Raw genomic sequence first — 20,590 nt, forward strand, 5'->3', positions numbered from 1 at the left:
GTGTATTGAGAGCTAATGATCCTTTTAGCTTGAAACTCCACAACCAATATGGCTGAGCCTACAGCTGTGACCAGAGCAGAGCACTTTTCAACCTCAGCATATGGATGGTGGCTGGGAGTGTTGACCCTGTAGACTGTGCTTGTGGTACTGGTAGGAGGTTGAGTACCAGAGCTGCATTCATTTGGCACAGTGCAGGTGTTAAATAATTGATGGCATTGTGGCGAATCTGCTGCAGTTGGTCAAACTTCACCTTTCAGAAAATATTAAAATTATTAATTAAAACACTTTTATAGTTCCAGGTGGTCTTTGTTAATGTGCCAATGATAAACTTGAACCTAGTGGACAGCATTGCAATCCAAGTTCTGTATTACAAAGTTCTTTCCAGTCACTTCTTCTGTCAGTGAACTAGTCCTTCCACTCTTTCACACAGCCTTAGGCTGGCTCATAAATACACAATGGGTCATGCAGTGATATGTATTTTAAACTTCAACGTCTTCCCTGACACTGATAGATCTGTCAACACTAATTCAGTTGGTCTTGTAAATACAGGCTGGGTGCCTGTGGTAGAAGAAACTAAATAATAACAGACTATAAAAGCACAGAGAGCATTCAATATGGCATATTCAGAGTCCTGTTTCCTCTTGGGGTTATTTTGGAGAGTCACACTGAAGCCTTTACTTTTTTAAGTAAAAGTGTAAAACAGTCCATACTTAACACATTGGCGATAACATTTTTTAAAATTCTGTAATTGAGCCAGTCTACTCTCTAGACTTGGGGACTTGAGTATGGAAAGGCAGAAACAGTATAACTGGTTTCTTAATCCACAAGGGCATGCTTACAATCTTTGTGCCTTAATTATTTCTTTTTATTGTGAGATTTAATTTTGGTTATAAAGAAAAGATACCTATTTGTTTTGCTCCAACTGCAGCTAAGACCACATTCTATTTGTTAGTATTTTAGTGCTGACAGTTTGTAAAAGCAGTCATCTAATTATAATTCAGCTTTGTATTAAACATCTAACTTCAAATGGGTGGAATGTGATTATCCTTATAGTTGCACTTAAAAAGCTGGCCTTAAAGGCAGCTCTAATGGAAAGTGCTTCAGCACTATGCTGATGATGAATTGGCATGACAACAAGATCACTTTCCAGCCTGTAACTAAATAACCCCTATCCTATGCTGTGCTATTTGAATTATTTACAATCCATTTAATTTGCCTTATGGTAAAGCACTGTGAATATGCTTGGTGATATGAGACTCACTAAGGAAATGTTGTATTGGTGGAATTCTATACCCTAAAGCCATTGGGTTTTTCTTTAAAGAATAGGATATAACATAAAATAATATCTTACCTTTGGTACACTACTGTTTTAGATAATAAGGGAAATGAGAATATGGCAGTTTGATAACCTCAAAGTGTTTGCTACATTACATCCAAATGTACAATAGTACACATTTGTGTAATCCTTGTTGTGAACAATCTAGGAAGCACCTATTCCAGGAAATAATGTACCCTGCCTCCCTCCTCCCCCCCCCCCACACACACACACAAACAAGCAAGCAAACATGTCTCCATGTAACCTAATCTCAATAGCTGCAAAGTGAAAATGCACAGTAGAATTGCTGTCCTTAAGTTGTTCCTTTTTAGCTGCATATGCAGGTGTTCATTCATGAATACTGCATTAAGAAAAACATGAAACATGAGAAGACTTTGCAGTGACTAATGTTCCTCTGAATTAGTACTAGTACCTCTAAACATACATATATCATAATGAAATCTGTGACCATATGCATCAATAATCCTAGATTAGAAAGTCTGATTGTGGACTAGCTGCACCATGCTCATAAGTATGTTGATTAGGACCTGAATAATCCAAAACTGGGGCCTAAACGGATGATAAAACGCCACCTCGTCTCCTTGCTGGGGCATGACTAACCTGGCGTCTGCCTTGTGTCCTCCCTACAGGATTTCTGATGGTCCAAACCCATGGAGGCTGACATGAGCATAACGTCTGTCCTAGGAGGCTCGTCTGTTCACAGAGGGACGCTGTCGTGAAGTAGGGTGGTCACCTTCAGCTCCTGCTTTCTGCCTCTACAGCATACAGCTCTGCAGTCCAGAGGAGCATAAGGCTCCATTGGGGGAATCAGGGAAGGAGGTGAACAGTAGAGAAAAGACATTCTTCATGCGTTCTGCAAGCTCCTGAGGGTTAAAGAAGAAGAATCTCAGAGGAACAGCATGCGGACAGCAAGTGCAGCGTGGCCTTTTTCCGTGTCCTGCTTCCTACTCTTCCTCTTCCTCCACCCCCTCCAAGTGGCAACAGCACACAGAGCAGAGGATGACGTAACGCCACGCTTAAGCTTTGCCTATGGTAAGTATAGCACTACACACACCTTGAGGAGCTAATGAACATGGCTGTGCACAGCCTTCTTCTGTGTTTTTCCTATGGTGTAGCTGGGCAGTTAGGAATCTCCATGCATCCTTACGGGTACTGTTCTTGGACAAGCCTCTCATAAACTCATATTTTATCCTTGATGATTATTGAACAAAATGTAACTTTTCTCAAATCAGCAGTCACTGACAGTTTGTAGCAGTGCTAGAAGTGTAACTGTAGAGATGGATTGCTATGTTTACTCAGTGGCAACATCTCTTCCACTGATGCATGTGTGTAGATCATCCATTTGCTGAAAAGCATGTTAGAGCTCCAGCTCCCAACTCTTGTGGCTGTTGTCGTGCTATAAATAATGTCTGGTCTGGGGCTGATCTCCCTCAGCTGGGCTACTGGGTGCTTTGAAACAGGCAGCACTGTATAGTCTTCTAGACCACCGCAAGGCTTCTCGCATGGACAGTTGCACTTGCTGAGGTGATGATAAAACAGGAGAGAGTCCTCCCAGTTGCCTTGACAATGAAGGCAAAGAAATGCCTTCCGCAACGTGTACTTGTGAGTGTGTAAGCACGTGCATACGAGTGTGCGTGTTTTTAGCGCAGAAACAAAACGTTGCTTTACATAACCAACAGGCTCCTCAGATGCTGTGCTCTTCCTTTCTACTCCTTTACTTCCATTAGTACTAATCAGTTGTGAAAAACTTTCTCTGTGCAAAGAAAAGTGAAGAGTCTTGCTGTGGAGGAATTCTCTGAAGGCATATGGAACTTGGGCCCCACCCCTTTGCGTGTTCAGCTCCACTCATTCTTAGCCATGTATCACACTACTTCTAGACTGCAGTTGCACTAAAGCCTGCTTAATTCCACTCTATTGATGGTGGGTTCTTAAGGGTAGGTCCATTCAGGTCCTGGCTGGTCAGAGTGGATTGCTAAGGCAGCTAGTGTATTGTAATCTGATTTATTCTCAACAATGCAAGATGTCGCTTGTAAACATCAGCCACTATAGCAACTTTTGTGTTGGCTGTGTTAGTAGTGTGTTAATGGTTTTCATTAGGAAGGCAATATGAACAGCATTTGTGAGTGAGGTTGTGTTATTTGTGGAAAATATCTGCCTTTGTCTGTAATAGTTAGACCTTTAAGTTTGGCTTCCAGAACACAGAATATGTCCTAAAAAAGTTAATTAGGAAATACCACAGCCTACATAATTTAATCCAGAGTTTTGTCTCATGTCCTTTGCCTAAGGGGCTAGTCAACAGTGTTTGTTTCTAGTAGGTGAATATGTGTAACACTGTACTATACTACACAAGTAAATGCAAAGGGAATCTGGAAAGGAATTTCTGTCCCAAAGGAAAGGCAAATGTATATGATCTAGGGCTAATGGAAGCATGGTTTTATTCTTTAAATTTAGTAGTGGACTTTGATTCAAATTATTATCTTTTTATAACTGCTGAATTGCAGTGCTACTGTTATGCATCCTCAATCGGACACATTGGACAATAAAGCCCAGATGGTGCTGCCACAATATTAGCCTGCACCTTTTTCTACTCTTGCTCCCAATCATGGATTAAAATCAGTGAGAGAAGCCAAGAATTGTGCCTGTCTGCACAAGCCTACTGCTTCTTTGAGGATCTGTAATGGTAATCTCTTTCACATGCCATTTTCATACAAACAACGGGCTGTACCATGCTGATGGAGCATTTCAAACACCATAAATCATAACTTCACTCTGCTCCACTCTTCTCTTCTCTTCTCTTCTCTTCTCCAAGAAGGAAAATTGTTGACTTCCAAATGGATTCTTCATTCTTGTGGAGCACTGTTACAATCTAAAAACAAATGTCAAAGTGTTTTATTTTATTGAGACCTTCTTGTCTCTGTTAAAGCTAGAGAAATCCTCCTGTTTCATTACTTTTTGTCAGTGGGTGATTGGCTGTTTGCTTGGATCATCTATCTTGTGTAAAATCTAACCTGACCTTTGTGAGGACTTGTAGATGGATATCCACATCTGTGGATGTAATTATATCGCTAAGAATGCCATTTGCACTAAATGTTATGCAGATACGCTTGCAGGAAGAGATCTGGTACACTATGAAGGACCTTCTTCATGTTTAAGAAATGTCACATGAAGAACATAACCCTATATGCTGATGGTAAAACACACTTGCAGCTGCTGTGGTTTTTAAAATGCCACTATAATATGCACCACTATAATAAGCTTCCTTTACTACATGAAAGGCTTTGGTTACCCACACAAAACTGTTCCAGGGCTGAAGCACTCATGTTTAGGAAACTACTCAAGTCGCACTGACTCCCTGGATCAGGGAGTCAAACAAAGTCACACAGAGTACTGTCAAGGAATGATTTCAAGAGCCAACAATACCATGGACTCTTTTCTTGTCTGTGCTTGTGTGTGTGTGTATATATGCTACAGTTTGCGACAAGTCTCCACCCGACCACTCACCCAACACAACATGCGCACACAGATGTGCCTTCGAGATCATCTCTCAGCTGCCTGGCCATAGAGCCACGTAAATAGCTCCAGAACATACGGTAGGCATGTGCCTTCATCCCAGCAGCATAGAGCAGGTCTGAGGATTTTGGTTCATCCCCCTTTCCCTCTACCTCCCTGCCTAATGAAGAGACTAATCTAGCGTGAATAATGAATGGGTAGTTCTGTGTGTGTGTGTGTTTGTGTGTGTGCGCGTTTGCGTTTGTGTGTGTGTATGTGTGTGTGTGTGTGTGTGTGTCATGGTGTGAACTGGCTTGTTCCCCATTATGTGCCTATCACGGATCAGAGATTCATTGAAGAGAAACTGCTCCGCCTCCTGTTCCTCTTTATAATATGCCCCAGTGCAGCGAAGCTTGTCACACGCTAGGAGCCTATTGAAAAACAGACCCAGGAGGCACATTACACCAAGGCACATGGCCTACCCAGCCATCTCTCTCTGTGCTGAAGCCAGAGTCGCAGCATGACATGTGCCTCACCGGGGCCAAAAGCACCTACTATCCCCGACCTGTCCACACGTTGCGCTCCATCCGTGACCTATTTGGTGCCTCTTGATTTAGTGTGGCGGAAATGAATCAAAATGACAGCTGGGTCGAATAGAGGACGGTTTTCCAGTGCATATGCTGTAAGGTGAACTGACACAGCGCATACGTCGAGCGTGATGCAGCGTGCGTGTGCGTGGCATGTACCAGAGCTGGCTGCTTCTCAGAGGGCTTCAGCCAGGGTAGTTCAGATGTGCTCTGGCAAAGCCTCTGGCAGGCTTCGGAGTGCATAGGCTTTCTGGCCAGCAGCCAGATGGTACTGCTTTGGCTGGAATGAGCCACATTCCTGAAAAGATGGATGCGCTGGAACTCAGTTGGCTGCAGCACGCGGCACACCACAACACGAGGAAAAAAGAATCTCTCTTGTTTACCTTCTTGGAAGTACTGTTTTGTTAACCCTAAAGCAGAGGTCACAAATCATAGCTTGCAACAGTACTTATATGGAGTTCTGGGTTAGATGTTGTTTTCTGATGTTATGCAATAGCAGCGAGGGGCTGGCCAATTAAAGTTATCTATAGGGCTCAAAATCAATTCAGTTTTTTTTTCACTATGTTGCTTTAATTCTCTTGATCTTGACATTGGTAAAGTGGCCAAGAAGTTCAGAGAAAAATAGTATGCATATAGCTCTAGTACTGATTTCCTGTGTGTTTTTGTGTGTGTGCACGTATGTCAGATAGTAGAAACAAGCTCATATGTTCTATGTGTGTGTGTCCTTAGATGCATTCTCATAAAAGTATGCATGGTAGGTTGTGACTTCACCACAGAACATTTACATCTAATTTACAGCATGATTTAAAGCAGTATTACTCAATCCCCTTCAGTTCATGAACAATTAACTGATTGACTAATGATTCTGATTCATTGGACTTCACAGTGTATGAAAACATTACATTGCACAATCTAAGGTGTTTCCAGGATCTGTATTTTATTGGGAAAAATTGTGTTACCCATTTAAATAGCAAAAACATTTCAGCACTTACACAAACCTGAAACTTGCCAAGAACATTCTCCATGCCTACAGGATAGGAAGTATACATACCCACATGCTGCAATTAATAACTTTTAGCAACTTCCCACATAAAATGCTGATGCAATATTGCCATGTTGCTCATGAAATTTGTAACTTTACCCTCTTGGCATATTGAGGCCATTTAACTTTTTGTTTTGACCCTTGGACAGTTTTTGTTGGCAATAACTACATTCACCCTGCTTGGGCCCTGAGTGTTTGTCTCTCACCTGTCTTTGAGACATGCTCGGACTGCCTATAAAATGTTCTGCTCATCAAGCTTTGCCCTACCCAGAACTTCAGTCATCACTAGAGCTTCAGTGCTCGCATCCAGTTTTCCCTGCTAATAAGCCGATCCCCATGAGCAGCTCCTAAGCAAACACGAGCACCTCATAGCTCATCTAACCAATCTCCTGACGAACCCTACCCCCCTGCATCTGATGGCTTAATGCCTGCCAGATGTTTCTGCACCCCCCCCCCCCCCCCGGCATCACGCTGCTCTTCCATTCTCACATTTATATTTCATATCATTGCTTTTTTTTGTCTCCCTTGAGACAAGTAGAGACACCATTACAGCAGGTGGACGAATATTTAATTTCGTTTAATTTTTTTTTACAACTGCAGACTAAACCTTGTTTCCTTTGTCGTACCAAAGGCTGTAGAGTAGTTCCTCCATTTCTGTGGTGTGTGGGAGCAAGCGAGAGTACTGAGGGAGGAGCTTGTCCTGCCCTCCCAAGCCACACTCCCCCTGGAGAAGTGTGGCTTCCCCTCAACTGGGTGAGGTACTTGCTCAGCTCTGCATTAGAGGTTACGGTTTACCCACAGCACTTAGCTGACCACTTCCTCTGGATGGTCTGCACAAAAACGATGAAGGACAGCATACAGTGTGGGTTCCATTTGTTTTCTTTGGCCAAGGGCAGGAGATTTGGAGGGAAGGGAGTTTTGGTGGCGATAATGTCAATGTGCAAGGATTTTTAAGCATAAGCAAAAGTTTGGAGTGGATCCATTTGGAGCATATCAGAGATGGTGTTTCATGCAGGTCCAGGCATATAGTCACGTGGACGATTAAACAATGTTCAGACCTTTTGAGACTGCATCTCAAGTGCTGAAAGCCATGGATGTATGAAACACCACTTTCTGCTTTACTCTAGCGCACCCCTATTCTCTAGGTTTCACAGTGTTGTACAGTTTAATTAACTTGGCTTATGAAACAGTGCTTATAGAGTTTAGAAGCCAAGCACATCATTGGGTTTTCTCATGGAACCAAGCAGAATTCATAGCTCTAAGGATTTGATTTTTTTTTTTTTTTTAAACCTAGGTGAATCAAAGTAAAAAAAAGAAAAAGTTGTTTATTTCTAGAGCTGTTAAAACATGGATGAAACTGCCTCCCTGGCCATCTGGAGGCAGTTAGATGATAGGTCTGTGTGGATGTAATGCATCCCAGAAGTTTGGAGTCTTCTCTGAGTCGTGTTGGCTTGCTTAAACAGAGAATTCCACAACCTCAGAGAATTCCTCAAATAAATCTTCTCCATCCTCATCCTCAGCACGACAAAAACCTTCTGCTGGGGATAGGATCCATGCCATCTCACAAGGTCATCTTCTGGACAGGGTCACAGGACCGTCACCTGTTAAAATGCTGATGTCTGCTATGACTATTCTCTGTAATGATTTCTGTCTCTCTGTCTCTTGGCATCCTCAACCCAAAAGCTTATAGCTCGGTTTCATAACTAAAGCTTACAGATGGTCTTTCACTACTGCCCATGTGCTCAGTAAATCATTATCACCAGGGTTTCTTAGTACATTTGTTTCTATTGCATTTACTATATGAGTGCATGTGACTTTGACAAGCTTTCTTTTGCATTGCAACATGATCAAATATGTCCCCTTGTGTTAGAATCATCCCTGGAGAATAAAGCCACTGGATATCACAGAGAGTTTTACATTACAGTTAAGGTATAGATAGAATAGGGCCTTGTGTTAAACCACATGTTAGAATTTCCTACAAGGAGAATGCTTTTCTGTATACATCTCTCCTTTTGAACACCTTTTATTCTAATATGAGAAGCTCTTCAAGCAAACCGGTTAAAACCTGTTTGCTAGTTTAAGTCTCTAGTTGCTGTTCTCTGTTGAAGGAAAATTCTGTGATAGAACACACATCTGCTTAAGTTCCTTTTTAATGTTCCACTATAATCTTCCATTACATGATCTTGTATTACTGTTTTGTCCTTATATGGTATATTAATACTGTATATTTTACTGTTTAGTCTCCAAACTTGCTGCTTGTTTTGTCTTGAGAATATGCTAATCTCTAAATGATTCTGCTTTTTTACACATATACTCTCATGAGGAAACAAACTGCTCATGTTTCTCAGTATCTTTGACTCCATGTCGGTTGTCCTGAGACGTGTGCCCCAGGGCCCTGAGGGGGAGCAACCAGACCAGCAGTGGCTGAAGAAGGGACAAAAGGGGAGGACAGGTTCAGGAAAACTGGGATTTTTTTTCCAAACAAAACAGTTCAGAATTTACAGAAAACAGCAGTGCTACTTTAACACTGTGAATTGTGGACAGAGCTGGAGGTCAGTAAAGCTTTGACGCAACTCCTGAATGGTTCCTGACTCTGGCCTTAAGATGACTGAAAATATAGGCCATATTTACTCTGCAGCTGGGAATGGGCTCTATAACTTTCCCTTAAAAGGTGACATCAGAATTCTTAAGTAATGTTTGGCTGGGGAGGCAAAGGATGAAATCTTTTTTTTTTCTTTTCTCAAGCCTATTGAAACAATATTAGCAGTTATTCAAGCAGATAGAACTTTTTATTTAAGTCAGCAGGGGATTGGCATTGTTTTGACACCTGGTGGTGACTTTCCTGCTTCTTCACTTGCTCTGGAGGTGAGAGATGAGGGGAAACTCCGCTGAAAAGGGTTTGCTTTTCTCATTTCCCCGTGACACCTATTTTTAATTTTTTTTACTTTTACTCATCATCTCAGTCATGTCCATCATGTTCCCACACGCAGATTTATCTTTCCTCCAACAGCTATTGGTCTTGCAACATAACTGACTCTGTGAGTTGAGTCACTAGTGACTGTTTTCTCTTGATGCTGTGAGGACAGCATGAATGGAAGTGTGCGTGTGTGTGTGTGTGTGTGTGTGTGTGTGTGTGTGTGCTTGCTTGTGCATCTTTGTGCGTGCATGCATGTCAGATAGGAGAAACAAGCTTTTATGTTCTAAGTGTCCCATTGTTGAAAGCTGATATAATCAAAAGCAATAGTCATTTACTTAAATGAGCTAACCATTCAGATGTCTGACCTAAGAGCTCTGACCCAGTGATGGCCAGATCACCCTGCACTGGGCTACACTGCCCCACTCTTGCTCTGATTTCCAGTGAGATGCTCTTTGTCTCTAATTAACTTTGGCCACGCAACAGCAGAGGAACCATTAGGAATTCTACTCTGCCAAACTCCAACTAAGAACGTTCCCTAAAAGGCCACATAATTAATTTCCCCCTAAATGGATTAGTGAAGAGAGCTCAGAGGATACAACAATCCATTCTGCAGTGGCACTTACTGGAAAAAAAGAGAACGACTTCTAATTGCATAGTGGTAGTAATGATCTTATATTGCTTGTGCTGCCTCAGGGTTTTAATATTATGTAATTTTGTGTATGTGTGTGTATGTGTGTAAGGGGTTTTGTAATAATGAAAGTTCTTTCTGTGACACAGTGTTTCTCTTTCCTTATGCTTCGATCCCACACCCCACCTCTATTCCTCAGTGAACTAGAGGATAAAGCTATGAGAGCTCCTGTAGAGAGTTTAGTGCCAAGCCAACAGGCCTGACATCAGGATGACAATCGTTGACTGCAAAACAGACCCTGTCAACCTGTGCCTGTTCAGACACCACATCTCTGTAAACCACAGAGCCCAGCGGCGAGGCTGGAGGTGAATAAAGTGAGCAGCTGGCCTTCTGCATGCTGCTTCTCTTGAAGCTTGTACCCTTGACATCAGGATATTTGAAATACACAGTGGTGTCCTTCTGGGGGGCCATGCCCTGGATCCAGTCTCCAATCAGCACAGTTGCATTGTGTATTCCAGAAAGAACTACACTGAAAGATGCAGTGCAAGAATATACCTTACCTCACAGGAGTTATATACTTAATAGGCTTTCGTAAGCCACAGACTATATAAAGGCACCTCATTCTGCAAAACCAGGCCTATAAAATGTGTCCTTCAAATAAGATATATCATTTAGGCTACATTCAGGAAACCTGGTAAAGATAGAGCAGCAGGTTTATGTTCAGATGCTAAATCTTGTAAATCTGAGGCTTGTATCCAGTAAGCCCACTTCACTTCCCAAGGACTCGGTAATTGCACAGAGATATGTGTGACGGGCCTGAAGAGCCTCTTTGAAGTGCTAAAGGCAAGAGAGAGAGAGAGAGAGAGAGAGAGAGAGAGAGAGAGAGAGAGAGAGAGAGAGCAGACCAGACCGGAGAGAGAGAGAGAGAGAGAGAGAGAGAGAGAGAGAGAGAGAGAGAGAGAGAGAGAGAGAGAGAGAGCAGACCAGACCAGACCAGACCAGAGAGAGGGAGAGCAGACCAGACCAGACCAGAGAGAGGAGAGCAGACCAGACAAGACCAAAAAGAGGGAGAGCAGACCAGACCAGAGAGAGAGAGCAGACCAGACCAGACCAGAGAGAGAGGGAGAGAAAAGCAGAAGGAAGGGAGGCTGGGATTGACAAGATCAAACCAGATATGATATGTTGTGCCTCTTCAGCGTAGACCAAACCCACTTGTCTCCTAATCACCCCCTCACCCCTGCAGGCTCCAGTCTCCACTCAGCCCACTCTTCTGAGTGGGAACATGAGAAGCCTTTTTCCCAGAGTGCATCACTGCAACACTTTTGGAGGCCCCAAGAGGCAGATGCCATTGTCATGGAATCGCCCTCAGGGAGCCGACCTCAGTCATTCCAACCGTAATAACACATGCATTCAGAGAGACGAGAGAGAAATAAAGGGAGATGTTTGTGTGTGTGTGTGTGTGTGTGTGTGTGTGTGTGTGTGTGTGTGTGTATGCGTGCGTGTGTGTTTGTGTTCGTGTTTGTGTGAATGTGTGTGTTTTGGGAGCTAGTGAGACATGTGGAGTGTGCATGGGGGTAATGATACTTGGTTTCGAGTGGGGAAAGAAAGCCCTGCGAAATGGAGACCAGAGGGGGACTCTCTCTGTGTCTATTACAAATACTGCCTCATCAGGCCCACCACACACAGCTTTTAAATTCTTATGTTTCTGCAGAATTGGTTTAAATGGCTGAAGTCTTAGTATCCAACATCTGCTTGGAGATTTCACTTACCATTTTCCACTAGGCTTGGAATAGAAAGTCCAAATCTGCACAAATGGCTTGTGCAGTGCATTTAAAGTCTGCAATCAGGATCTGCTGCATCAGTACCAAGCCTGCGGGCTTTACATACAGAACACAATAAGAAACAAATGGCACGTTGGAGTAGTAGTGTTTTTGTTGTTGTTGTTGTTGTTGTTGTTTTCATTTTTCTTTTTTTTTCTTTTTTACTTTGTGATAGTACAGTATCAACACCTGGTCTACCACTTCTAGCAATGCCCTAGCAGAATACACAACATAGCAATTTCCATAAGTCTAGGATTTTATTTTATTATTTATTTTATTGATTTATTTGCATACACAATGGAAAGAAAGATACAAAATTTAATTTATCATGTCACCAGATCTGCTTTAGGCTGAAATTCCATCATGTTTGCAGGCATGGTCTGACTTTGATTAGTGCTGCTCCAATCAGAGATGTTTGGGAGCATGCGCTCAGATTCCACTGTGCAGCCGGGTTTTTTCATTCATCGGCCAAAATGCCTTAAAGCCTAATATATAACGGCTTTCTTAACATATGATGGATGACATAGAAGACGATATCAGAAAGTTCTAGACAATATATTTTTTATAAGTTTATATGTTTTATTACAGCTGCTTACACAATTCCTGGGTTTGGACATGCACATGAAATAAAAATGTAGCAGTTCAAGGTAAACCAGATGCATGCTGGAACAAATATTTATATGAGCTTGGTGATAATCCAGGTCACTCACATTTTGTCTTGTCCTGCTAATCAGTGCTAAAGCAAGTCGGTACTCACTGGTACGCAGTACTGGCACTTCTACATTTTACTCTTTGGCGTATCGTGACTTTTTCTTGACTTTTTCAGTAGCTACTGCTACCACAGGCAACAATCAGTAAAGATGAATGGCCCAGTTGTTGGTCAAAGGATCAAATCATGCATTTTTGTGCACACACACACACAACAGTATACAATGCATAATGTATGGTATCATACAGATATTACCTTTTTAAAATATTCTATATTATTTTTATATATGATCAAATTAATAGCTTGGCAAATGGTTGTCACTTTGAGTAAATAAATTGGGGAACATCAGTGATATCTTCTATAGTATAGTTCTATAGTATAGTCACTAGAAATTTAGGATGTAATACTTGATGATTTGCGAAACACATGCCAACATGTGCATAAAGGGAGGCCCGGTACTTTTTTCCACTTCAAACGCTGCCGTTAATAGCATGTTTGGCGGCCCTTTGACCTTGGTACCAGCATGACATTGAAAAAACAATTATAGCACATGTAAGAGAAGCAGACAGACAAGAATAAAACACATTCATTCTTGCATGAGCTTCTCTTAATGGAGCCCAATTCCCCACCTCACTATGGGCACTACTGGGGGTGAGGAGAGGCCTGGTGGAGCTACTCTGGAGAATAACTGGCTGAGCTGCTCCTTTTGCTGCAAATCCCAGCAAAGCCCCTGCTTTGGTTTCTGCCATGCTGTTTGTCTTTGCCTCGCTAAATCTCCGTTAAATCTCCCTCAAGCCTAGCGTGGCCAATGCATGCCAGCATGGAGCAGAGCTTTGTTTCCTTCTGAGGAGGGAGAGGGGGACCCAGACTCCTATCACCACACGATATATCTGTATATCTTCCTACACCCACAAACACACCCCCTCAGCGCCATCAAAGAAAACATCACCTTCATAATATAACTCCGTACACGCTCTCAAAACCACAACTCAAAATGATAGACAAAATCCACCAAAATTAATACATTAATAACTGATAAATTAGAATGGTGTAAACCATTGAACAAAGAATACATTTTGTTTATCTGATTAGAATTAAAGAAAAACATGCCTTAATAATGTACTGTACTGCCTCCTCCCCAGGGTCTCCAGAAGTGAGCAAGTCGATCTTCATCACCAAACCGCCGCGCCACTCCCCTCAACCTCCACCCCAACCCCCATCCCTCGATCCCCAACTCCAACCCTAAGCCCCTTCACCCCCCTCACCCCTGCTATGAGGACAGGCAGAGGAAGCTGTTTGCAGACTCTTGGCAGGCTTCACAGTGCCAAATATGGCACCTTCCCTCTACAGATCCAAGTAACACGCAGAGGACTAATCACCATGCAGCCCTGCTGGTTACCAGAAAACAGCTACAGCTATGCATGTCAGAGCCAAGAGAGTAAGATTATGCTGAGCTGCTCAAATTACTGAGGTCAATGAATCATGAAAGACCCTCATGGCAAATAGGTTAACAAGTAAACTCCAATCAGTCTGCGATATAAGGTGGAGAGGACATGACTGTAATGTGCTGTGGAGTCCACACACCTGTTGTAAACGTCTTTCAACTGTAAACTCTATTTATAGTGAGTCCAGTAACTTAATATAGTTCATGCAGCCACAGAAAGGGAAGTAGTTCCAGTAGAGGTGGCAGCTATTACTAGCATCATATTGAATTGCAACTTTATTATAGTGGGATTTATTGGTGATTAAAGTGAGACATGCTTTCCAGTTGTGCTTTTAGTCAAGGACTGTTATTTAAGTGAATAGCCTCAAATGATAACATCAGAAATGAATTAAACATAATACAAGGCAGTTAGCATATTATTTGAATTAGGATAGCTGGGCCCTACAAAAACATTTATTTACTATTATGTTCTATAGTATATAGTATATCTTCTGGGACAATACAGCTCTCCTAGTGGTTGTCAGGAAAACTAGCCTATTGGAGATGGCAAAATTGTTGTCATGGAAACAGAGAAACAACCTGCAGGAACCGTGTATGAGCTAGAGAGCAGCAGTGTCTTTGATTAAGAGGTGAACATCTGTTTCTGAGCTCCGCATGACCACACGCATATGCGCTCATTTAAATAAGGGAAGGATTTCACAACAGGTTTTTATTTGTTGCTGTGGTGTTTGTGCTTGTTTTTCTTAACATGCCAGAATGCATTGCATGTCAGTTTCAAGGGCAGCGCCGATCTTCGCCAGAAGGAAGCGCCTTAATATGTCGAACTCTTTTATGCATCCGCATTTTGGCTTTCTCTGAATGCGTCTCGGTCACTATAATTACGGACGCTCATCTCATCTTCTGAATCTCTGGCCCTGCATTGTGTTCTCTATCTGTACTTCCAGACGCAAAGGAAAGGTCGGCCAAGAGGTTCTCGGCTGATGGAGTCTTCAATTACACCTCTCTGCTGCTCAGTCCGGAAGATAACGCGCTATACGTAGGCGCGCGAGAGGCTCTCTTTGCGCTCAATCTCAGCGATATCAGCAGACCGCAACTGCAGCGCAATGTAAGTGTGTGTGTGTGTGTGTGTGTATTTGCACTGGAATGTTATGCATGAGTGCTTGCATTGTCACGTGCCTAAGATGCACGTGTGTGTCTGTGTCTGTCGCTTATACAACTGCCCTAGTTTACATTCCTTAACAATAACAAGTATAGTAGTACGTACTGAGTCTGTATATGACCACGGCGTTGTTACATATACATATTCATCTTGCTACATATACATCTTGGAGCTTAATCCATAAACATTTTCATTCAAATACTGGTAAACATTACTACTCGGTATGAATGTTCAGATATTGACTCACGTGGTCCGTATCACTATAACTAAGTGATCAGTGTGTAGCAGATGTTCTGTTGGCAGCATGGTCAGAATAGAAGTCTATGCACACTCTATTGTCTCCTTTAATACCGTGAGTGGCACATGAGGAAAACCACTGCCTTCCTGTAACAAACTCAGAAGTCCTGGAGGTGGGATTCATGTTCAGATATCATCTATGCCATGTGCTGTCTAGTAGTGGTTTCCTTGACAACATGCCTGAAGCCCAGTGAGGTCCCCCTGCTCTCTGGGAGCTTGCCAGTCAATTAGGTCTTTGTTTGCTCATTCCCTTCTTTTCTGTTTCCACTGAGTGCACTGAGTTTCAGAAGTTGCTACAGCAAACGGATCAAAGGAAGGGTTATTTAAGCCCATGCCCTCCAAGATTGTTCGTGCGTGGGCTGATAATTAAGTTGGAAATAACTATCAAATAACTAATTAAGTGAACTAAAGAATCTTATATGTGTTTTTCACAGTCATTATTTCTTGAACAAGCATGTTTTAAATATTACACTGATTTTTCTTTATCGATTTTGCAGTTCACATGGAGCACGCCGGAAAAGAAGCGAGATGAGTGCAGCTTCAAAGGCAAAAATTTGCACGTGAGTGTACCATCAAACCTGCTGAATCTCAGAGGTGGGAAATACCCACATTATGCTATAAATAAATTAGAATCCCACAGAAAGAAATTGTCCCATAAGTGACCAAACTGGCCCCTAATAGAATTAAAGAGCTGTGGCCAGTGGGTGAAGCTGTTCTAATTTTTAGATCCTGGCTCTCACCACTCTGACACCTCCCCACTGTAATTTTCCTAGAAGTTTGACATTGCAAGAAGGCTGTTATTAGATTAATAATTGGCATGCCTAATTTAATGCCTGATTGATTTGCCTGGAGAGCAAAGCTTAGACAGAGTTCTGGTCTTCATGAGACAGTGTAATAGGTGCTGTGGCCTTACACAGATGACACATTGCTGCCAAAAGCCTGCTCCAGTTCAAGAAAATTACAGGTATTAGGGGAGGTAGGGCCATGTGCAAAGGAGTTTTGAAGGACAGTTTGAGTATCTGCTAAGCAGGTTCACGTACTGTCTTAATGTACTTTTGTTTGCTTCATTTATGAGAACTGAAACTGACAGAAAACATTGACTGCTATCTCACTCTCTCTATCTCTCTCTCTCTATCTCTCTATCTCTATCTCTATGTCTCTCATGTTTTCTCCCTCTTGTTGTCATCCAAGCAGACTGACTGCTTCAACTACATCAAGATATTGCTACGTATCAACTCTACCCATCTGTATGTGTGTGGGACGTATGCCTTCAGCCCTATCTGTGCTTACATTGTAAGTGGGCATTAACTTTTTCAGCCCTTTTTCAGCTGTGAGTAAACTGCAGAAGTGGGCAGTTGAGCACACTTGGTGAGTGTGCGTCTTGTTTTCAGCCCTGTCTGGGCATGCCTCATAGGTGAGCGTTGGGGTTTTTTGCTTCCTCTTCGTCTTCCTCCTTCATGCTTTTAGCAGGCAGCAGGGGAGTGATGAATTATTCATGTAATTTACTCAGTCAATCAATTTGGCCCCCTCCTTCAGAAAGCGAGTGATGTCAGAATGAGAAATGATCTGCAGTAGTGCTGCACCTGCAGAACTAAGACTGCCTCAAATTTTTGTAAATGGATTTTAACATTTGACATGCACATATTTGACATTTAACATGTTTTTTTCTAATTATCTGTAAGAATCAGACATACATTGTCTAAGTAGCGACAGTGTTTAGCAGTGTACCACCATAAGCAAAGCAGCATTCATGGTGTGTCCCCGACACACATGGTGTGGCCCCGGCAGGTTTCAAGTCCTTACATACAGTAAAGTTGTTAGCCTTGATTGTTTAATTTTTCTAATTCAAACCTTGGCCCTGCATCAAAACCTTCTTTGTTGCATTGAGTCTTTCTACCTGATTCTGACTGTTGCCATGTAAACAAAATAACAAGCCGATCCTGAAACAGAGGTCCTCTGTCGGGAAGCTTTGCTTCTGAATAACCCTCCCTGCACATCACAGAGCAAGCCAGCGAGGATGTAGCGCAGCAAGATGTCCTGACGTGATTTTGCATTCCAAACCAGGACCATCCACTGCTTATCAAGAGCCCTTATCAGAAGCCCACACCCAGGACATATTCAGAGTGCATGCAGGATGGGCTCTGGGCCAGCTATCTGCTCCTCTCTCAATCTCTCCAGCCTGATCTCTGTAATACTGAATCCTGTCGGGTTGTATCACGCTCACCGTTTAGATCGGAGGGGAAAAAGGAATACTGGACATGATATATGTTGTCTTTGGCTTAGCGATGTGTGCAATTTTTTGCAGAGCACGGTGGACTTCTCGCTGGTCCGCACCGAGGCAGGGGAGATTGTGACAGAGGATGGACGCAGTCGCTGCCCTTTTAACCCGGAGTACAAGTCCACCGCAATCATGGCTGGTAGGTGCACCATCAGCAAAGACATTCGCCATGAAATAGCATTTAATCATAGGCAAACTTGTAATTGCTTAAGAATATGAGATATATGAGAGCAACCTTATTTCAACTTTAATGATTGCTGCAGATATGGTTGATACTGATGCATGTATCAACTGAACTTTGATCAAAATCATGTTCTGAGTGACTAAACCTGCTAACTTCAATTGGTGTCACTGTTGGTTGTACCTTACAATAATACAGATAACATGTGGAATGAGTGCTTTCCACACCAGCTTTCTGCTAATCCTGGCCTAAAAACACTAACAGATGACAGAATTCAGCTTTGTTGTCAGCTCTGAAACTATGATGTGTCTGTAGATGGCGAGCTGTATGCTGGCACGGTCAGTAACTTCCAAGGAAATGAACCCATCATTTACAAGAGCCTTGGTCAGGGCACTGCCTTAAAGACAGAGAATTCACTAAACTGGCTTCAAGGTAAGAGCCAAGACCCTCTGCTGCTCTGAATCCCCACTACCCTTGCTACCCCCACGCACTATCCTTCCTTAGGGAGACTGCCTGTTTCAAGCCATCAGTTACAGTTATATTTCACACTTGTCTCAGTACCATGTCCACTTTTTCAAAACACGTAACACATTCACCATATAAATAGATTATGTGACCTAAACTTTCGATACATTTGCATTGTTTTGATACAAAAGGCATGTGATTGCCACTTCTTCAAAAATTTATGACTGTCTCTCAATGTTAACCACCAGCATAAGTCTGTTGCAGACTTTTGCAGACATTTACACCTACCTAGGTTACATTTGTTTGGATGACATGTATAGTGACAGACAAGCCAGTAGATCAAAAGTTTCTTTAGCTGGCTTGAAATATTTGTCGATGCAAAAATAGAGGATAAGGAAACACATAGTATACGTATTTTGCAATGTTACAAGTTGTGTTTTGAAGTTCATTGTACATTGAGTGACAAAGCAGTGTTGTGGGAGAAAGCATATGTTATAGTTATGCTATAGTTATGGCTGTGTGAGTCACCTTTGGATGAAATGTGAAGTGTTTTGGTGGTTGAAGTGCATTTTGCACTAAAGGTTGACTGATGAGCTGAGGTGCGTGTTTCAAAAGCATACTGTGTGAAGAGTTTAGAAGAAGTGCACATGGTACTGAGATAAGTGTGAAAATGATTGAAAAAACTGCAAAAGGCTTTAAGCAATATCTCTCTGCACACGCTGAATTAATATTGCCACAGTTCAGGCTAAAAATATCCATAGAAGGACAGAACTATAGGAACTTTTCTGCTCCTCTCTGTTTACTTTTGCTGGTTTCCTTTAGAGCAATGAGGCACTGGTGTATAGCAGGTTTTTCATGTTAAATAACAGTACCAGGTTAGCAGAGTATGAATAGATGCTTTGTCTGTCCTAAAATCATATAGCGGAATGGCAGCTGGAATGGAGCACTGAGTGGCACTTGGACTGAACAGAGCTGATAAACTGGTTAGAGGAATGGAGAGTAATGTTCATATAATGTTCCACTTCTTTCTCCAGACCCAGCTTTTGTAGGATCAGCATACATCCAGGAGAGTCTGCCTAGAGGCAGCGCGGTGGGAGATGATGACAAGATTTACTTCTTCTTCAGTGAAGCAGGGAAAGAGTTTGACTTCTTCGACAACACGATTGTGTCACGCATTGCTCGCGTGTGTAAGGTGAGGGATTCTTCTGTGGAGACAGTGTACATGAAGGGCTGCTGTTGTTCCTTCCAGGAATAGACTACACACACACACACACACACACACACACACACACACACACACACACACACACTAGCAGAATCCCATAGTACACCCGTTTAAATGTACCACCACAATATAGTCATGGTTTTGGAACCTATTAAGGGGGTATTACAGTTTTTTACAATTGATTTTACATTTGTCTCAATACCATGTCTATGTTTTCAAAACACTTAACACATTCACCATATCAGTAGACCATGTGAACTGGACTGTCTATACTTTTGCATTGCTTTGGAACAACATGATTCAATCACCACTCATTCCAAAATTCACAAATGCCTCTCTCAGTGTTCACCACCAGTAAAAGTCTTTACGAATACAGCAATTTTGCAGACATTTAGATACTCTGTTCAAAACAGTAAACTTTCAGTTCAAAATCCAACAAAATTCTGATCACTGTGAATGGAAATATGTTGCATTTTGACCGACAAATAAAAATATACATTTGAAATATGTAAGATGGATTATTCTGGTTTTAGCAGAATTTTAGTTAATTCAATTTCAATTTTTTGCTTGCAGCCATGTTACCATCAATACAAAAGTGTTCATAGCTGCATTGAAATGTGAATGCATACAAGGAAAATATAGATTAAGTTATTACTGAAGAGATTTTTCCACTAATTCTGCATTACATGTGCTGCTGAAACACCTGGCTGTCATTTCAGACTTACCCAGATAACATTCAGTGTGATGTTGGGGAAATGCAAATGCAGTGGACAGGATGGATGGAGCAGGCCAACAGTAGACATCTGATACTGATAGACAGACAAACATATGAATTACTATATGTAGTAAAATATTGATTTAATATTACTGTATTTGTTATTGATTGTATACATTCTTCTTTTCTAAGATACAGTATATTACACTGTGAGAGCAGATTACAAAATGCAGTAAACCCACTGAAGACTAGTGTGAGTTTTTTTTTTTTAATTCTTTATCATATATTGTTTTACATG

The 20,590-nt window shown here is 42.0% G+C and overlaps 1 protein-coding gene across 10 annotated transcripts in view; it reads left to right on the forward strand.

The window, feature by feature from the left end:
* sema4ba (sema domain, immunoglobulin domain (Ig), transmembrane domain (TM) and short cytoplasmic domain, (semaphorin) 4Ba) overlaps positions 1-20,590 on the forward strand; it is a 57,691-nt gene that overhangs the window by 24,296 nt on the left and 12,805 nt on the right. For 8 of the 10 annotated variants that reach the window (XM_081715246.1, XM_081715248.1, XM_027004584.3 and 5 more), the window contains 7 exons: positions 1,966-2,368; positions 14,917-15,077; positions 15,926-15,988; positions 16,623-16,721; positions 17,734-17,845; positions 18,203-18,319; positions 19,387-19,544. In XM_081715246.1, coding sequence (XP_081571372.1) covers positions 2,236-2,368; positions 14,917-15,077; positions 15,926-15,988; positions 16,623-16,721; positions 17,734-17,845; positions 18,203-18,319; positions 19,387-19,544 — 843 coding nt within the window. In that variant the 5' untranslated portion in view covers positions 1,966-2,235. Of the gene's footprint in view, positions 1-1,965; positions 2,369-4,807; positions 4,927-13,670; positions 13,967-14,916; positions 15,078-15,925; positions 15,989-16,622; positions 16,722-17,733; positions 17,846-18,202; positions 18,320-19,386; positions 19,545-20,590 lie in introns of those variants that run through there. The other 2 variants (XM_081715244.1, XM_081715243.1) reach the window with 2 other exon arrangements.

The sequence above is a fragment of the Electrophorus electricus genome, chromosome 6 (assembly GCF_041902795.1).
Source record: "Electrophorus electricus isolate QZ-2024a chromosome 6, ASM4190279v1, whole genome shotgun sequence".
Taxonomy (NCBI): domain Eukaryota; kingdom Metazoa; phylum Chordata; class Actinopteri; order Gymnotiformes; family Gymnotidae; genus Electrophorus; species Electrophorus electricus.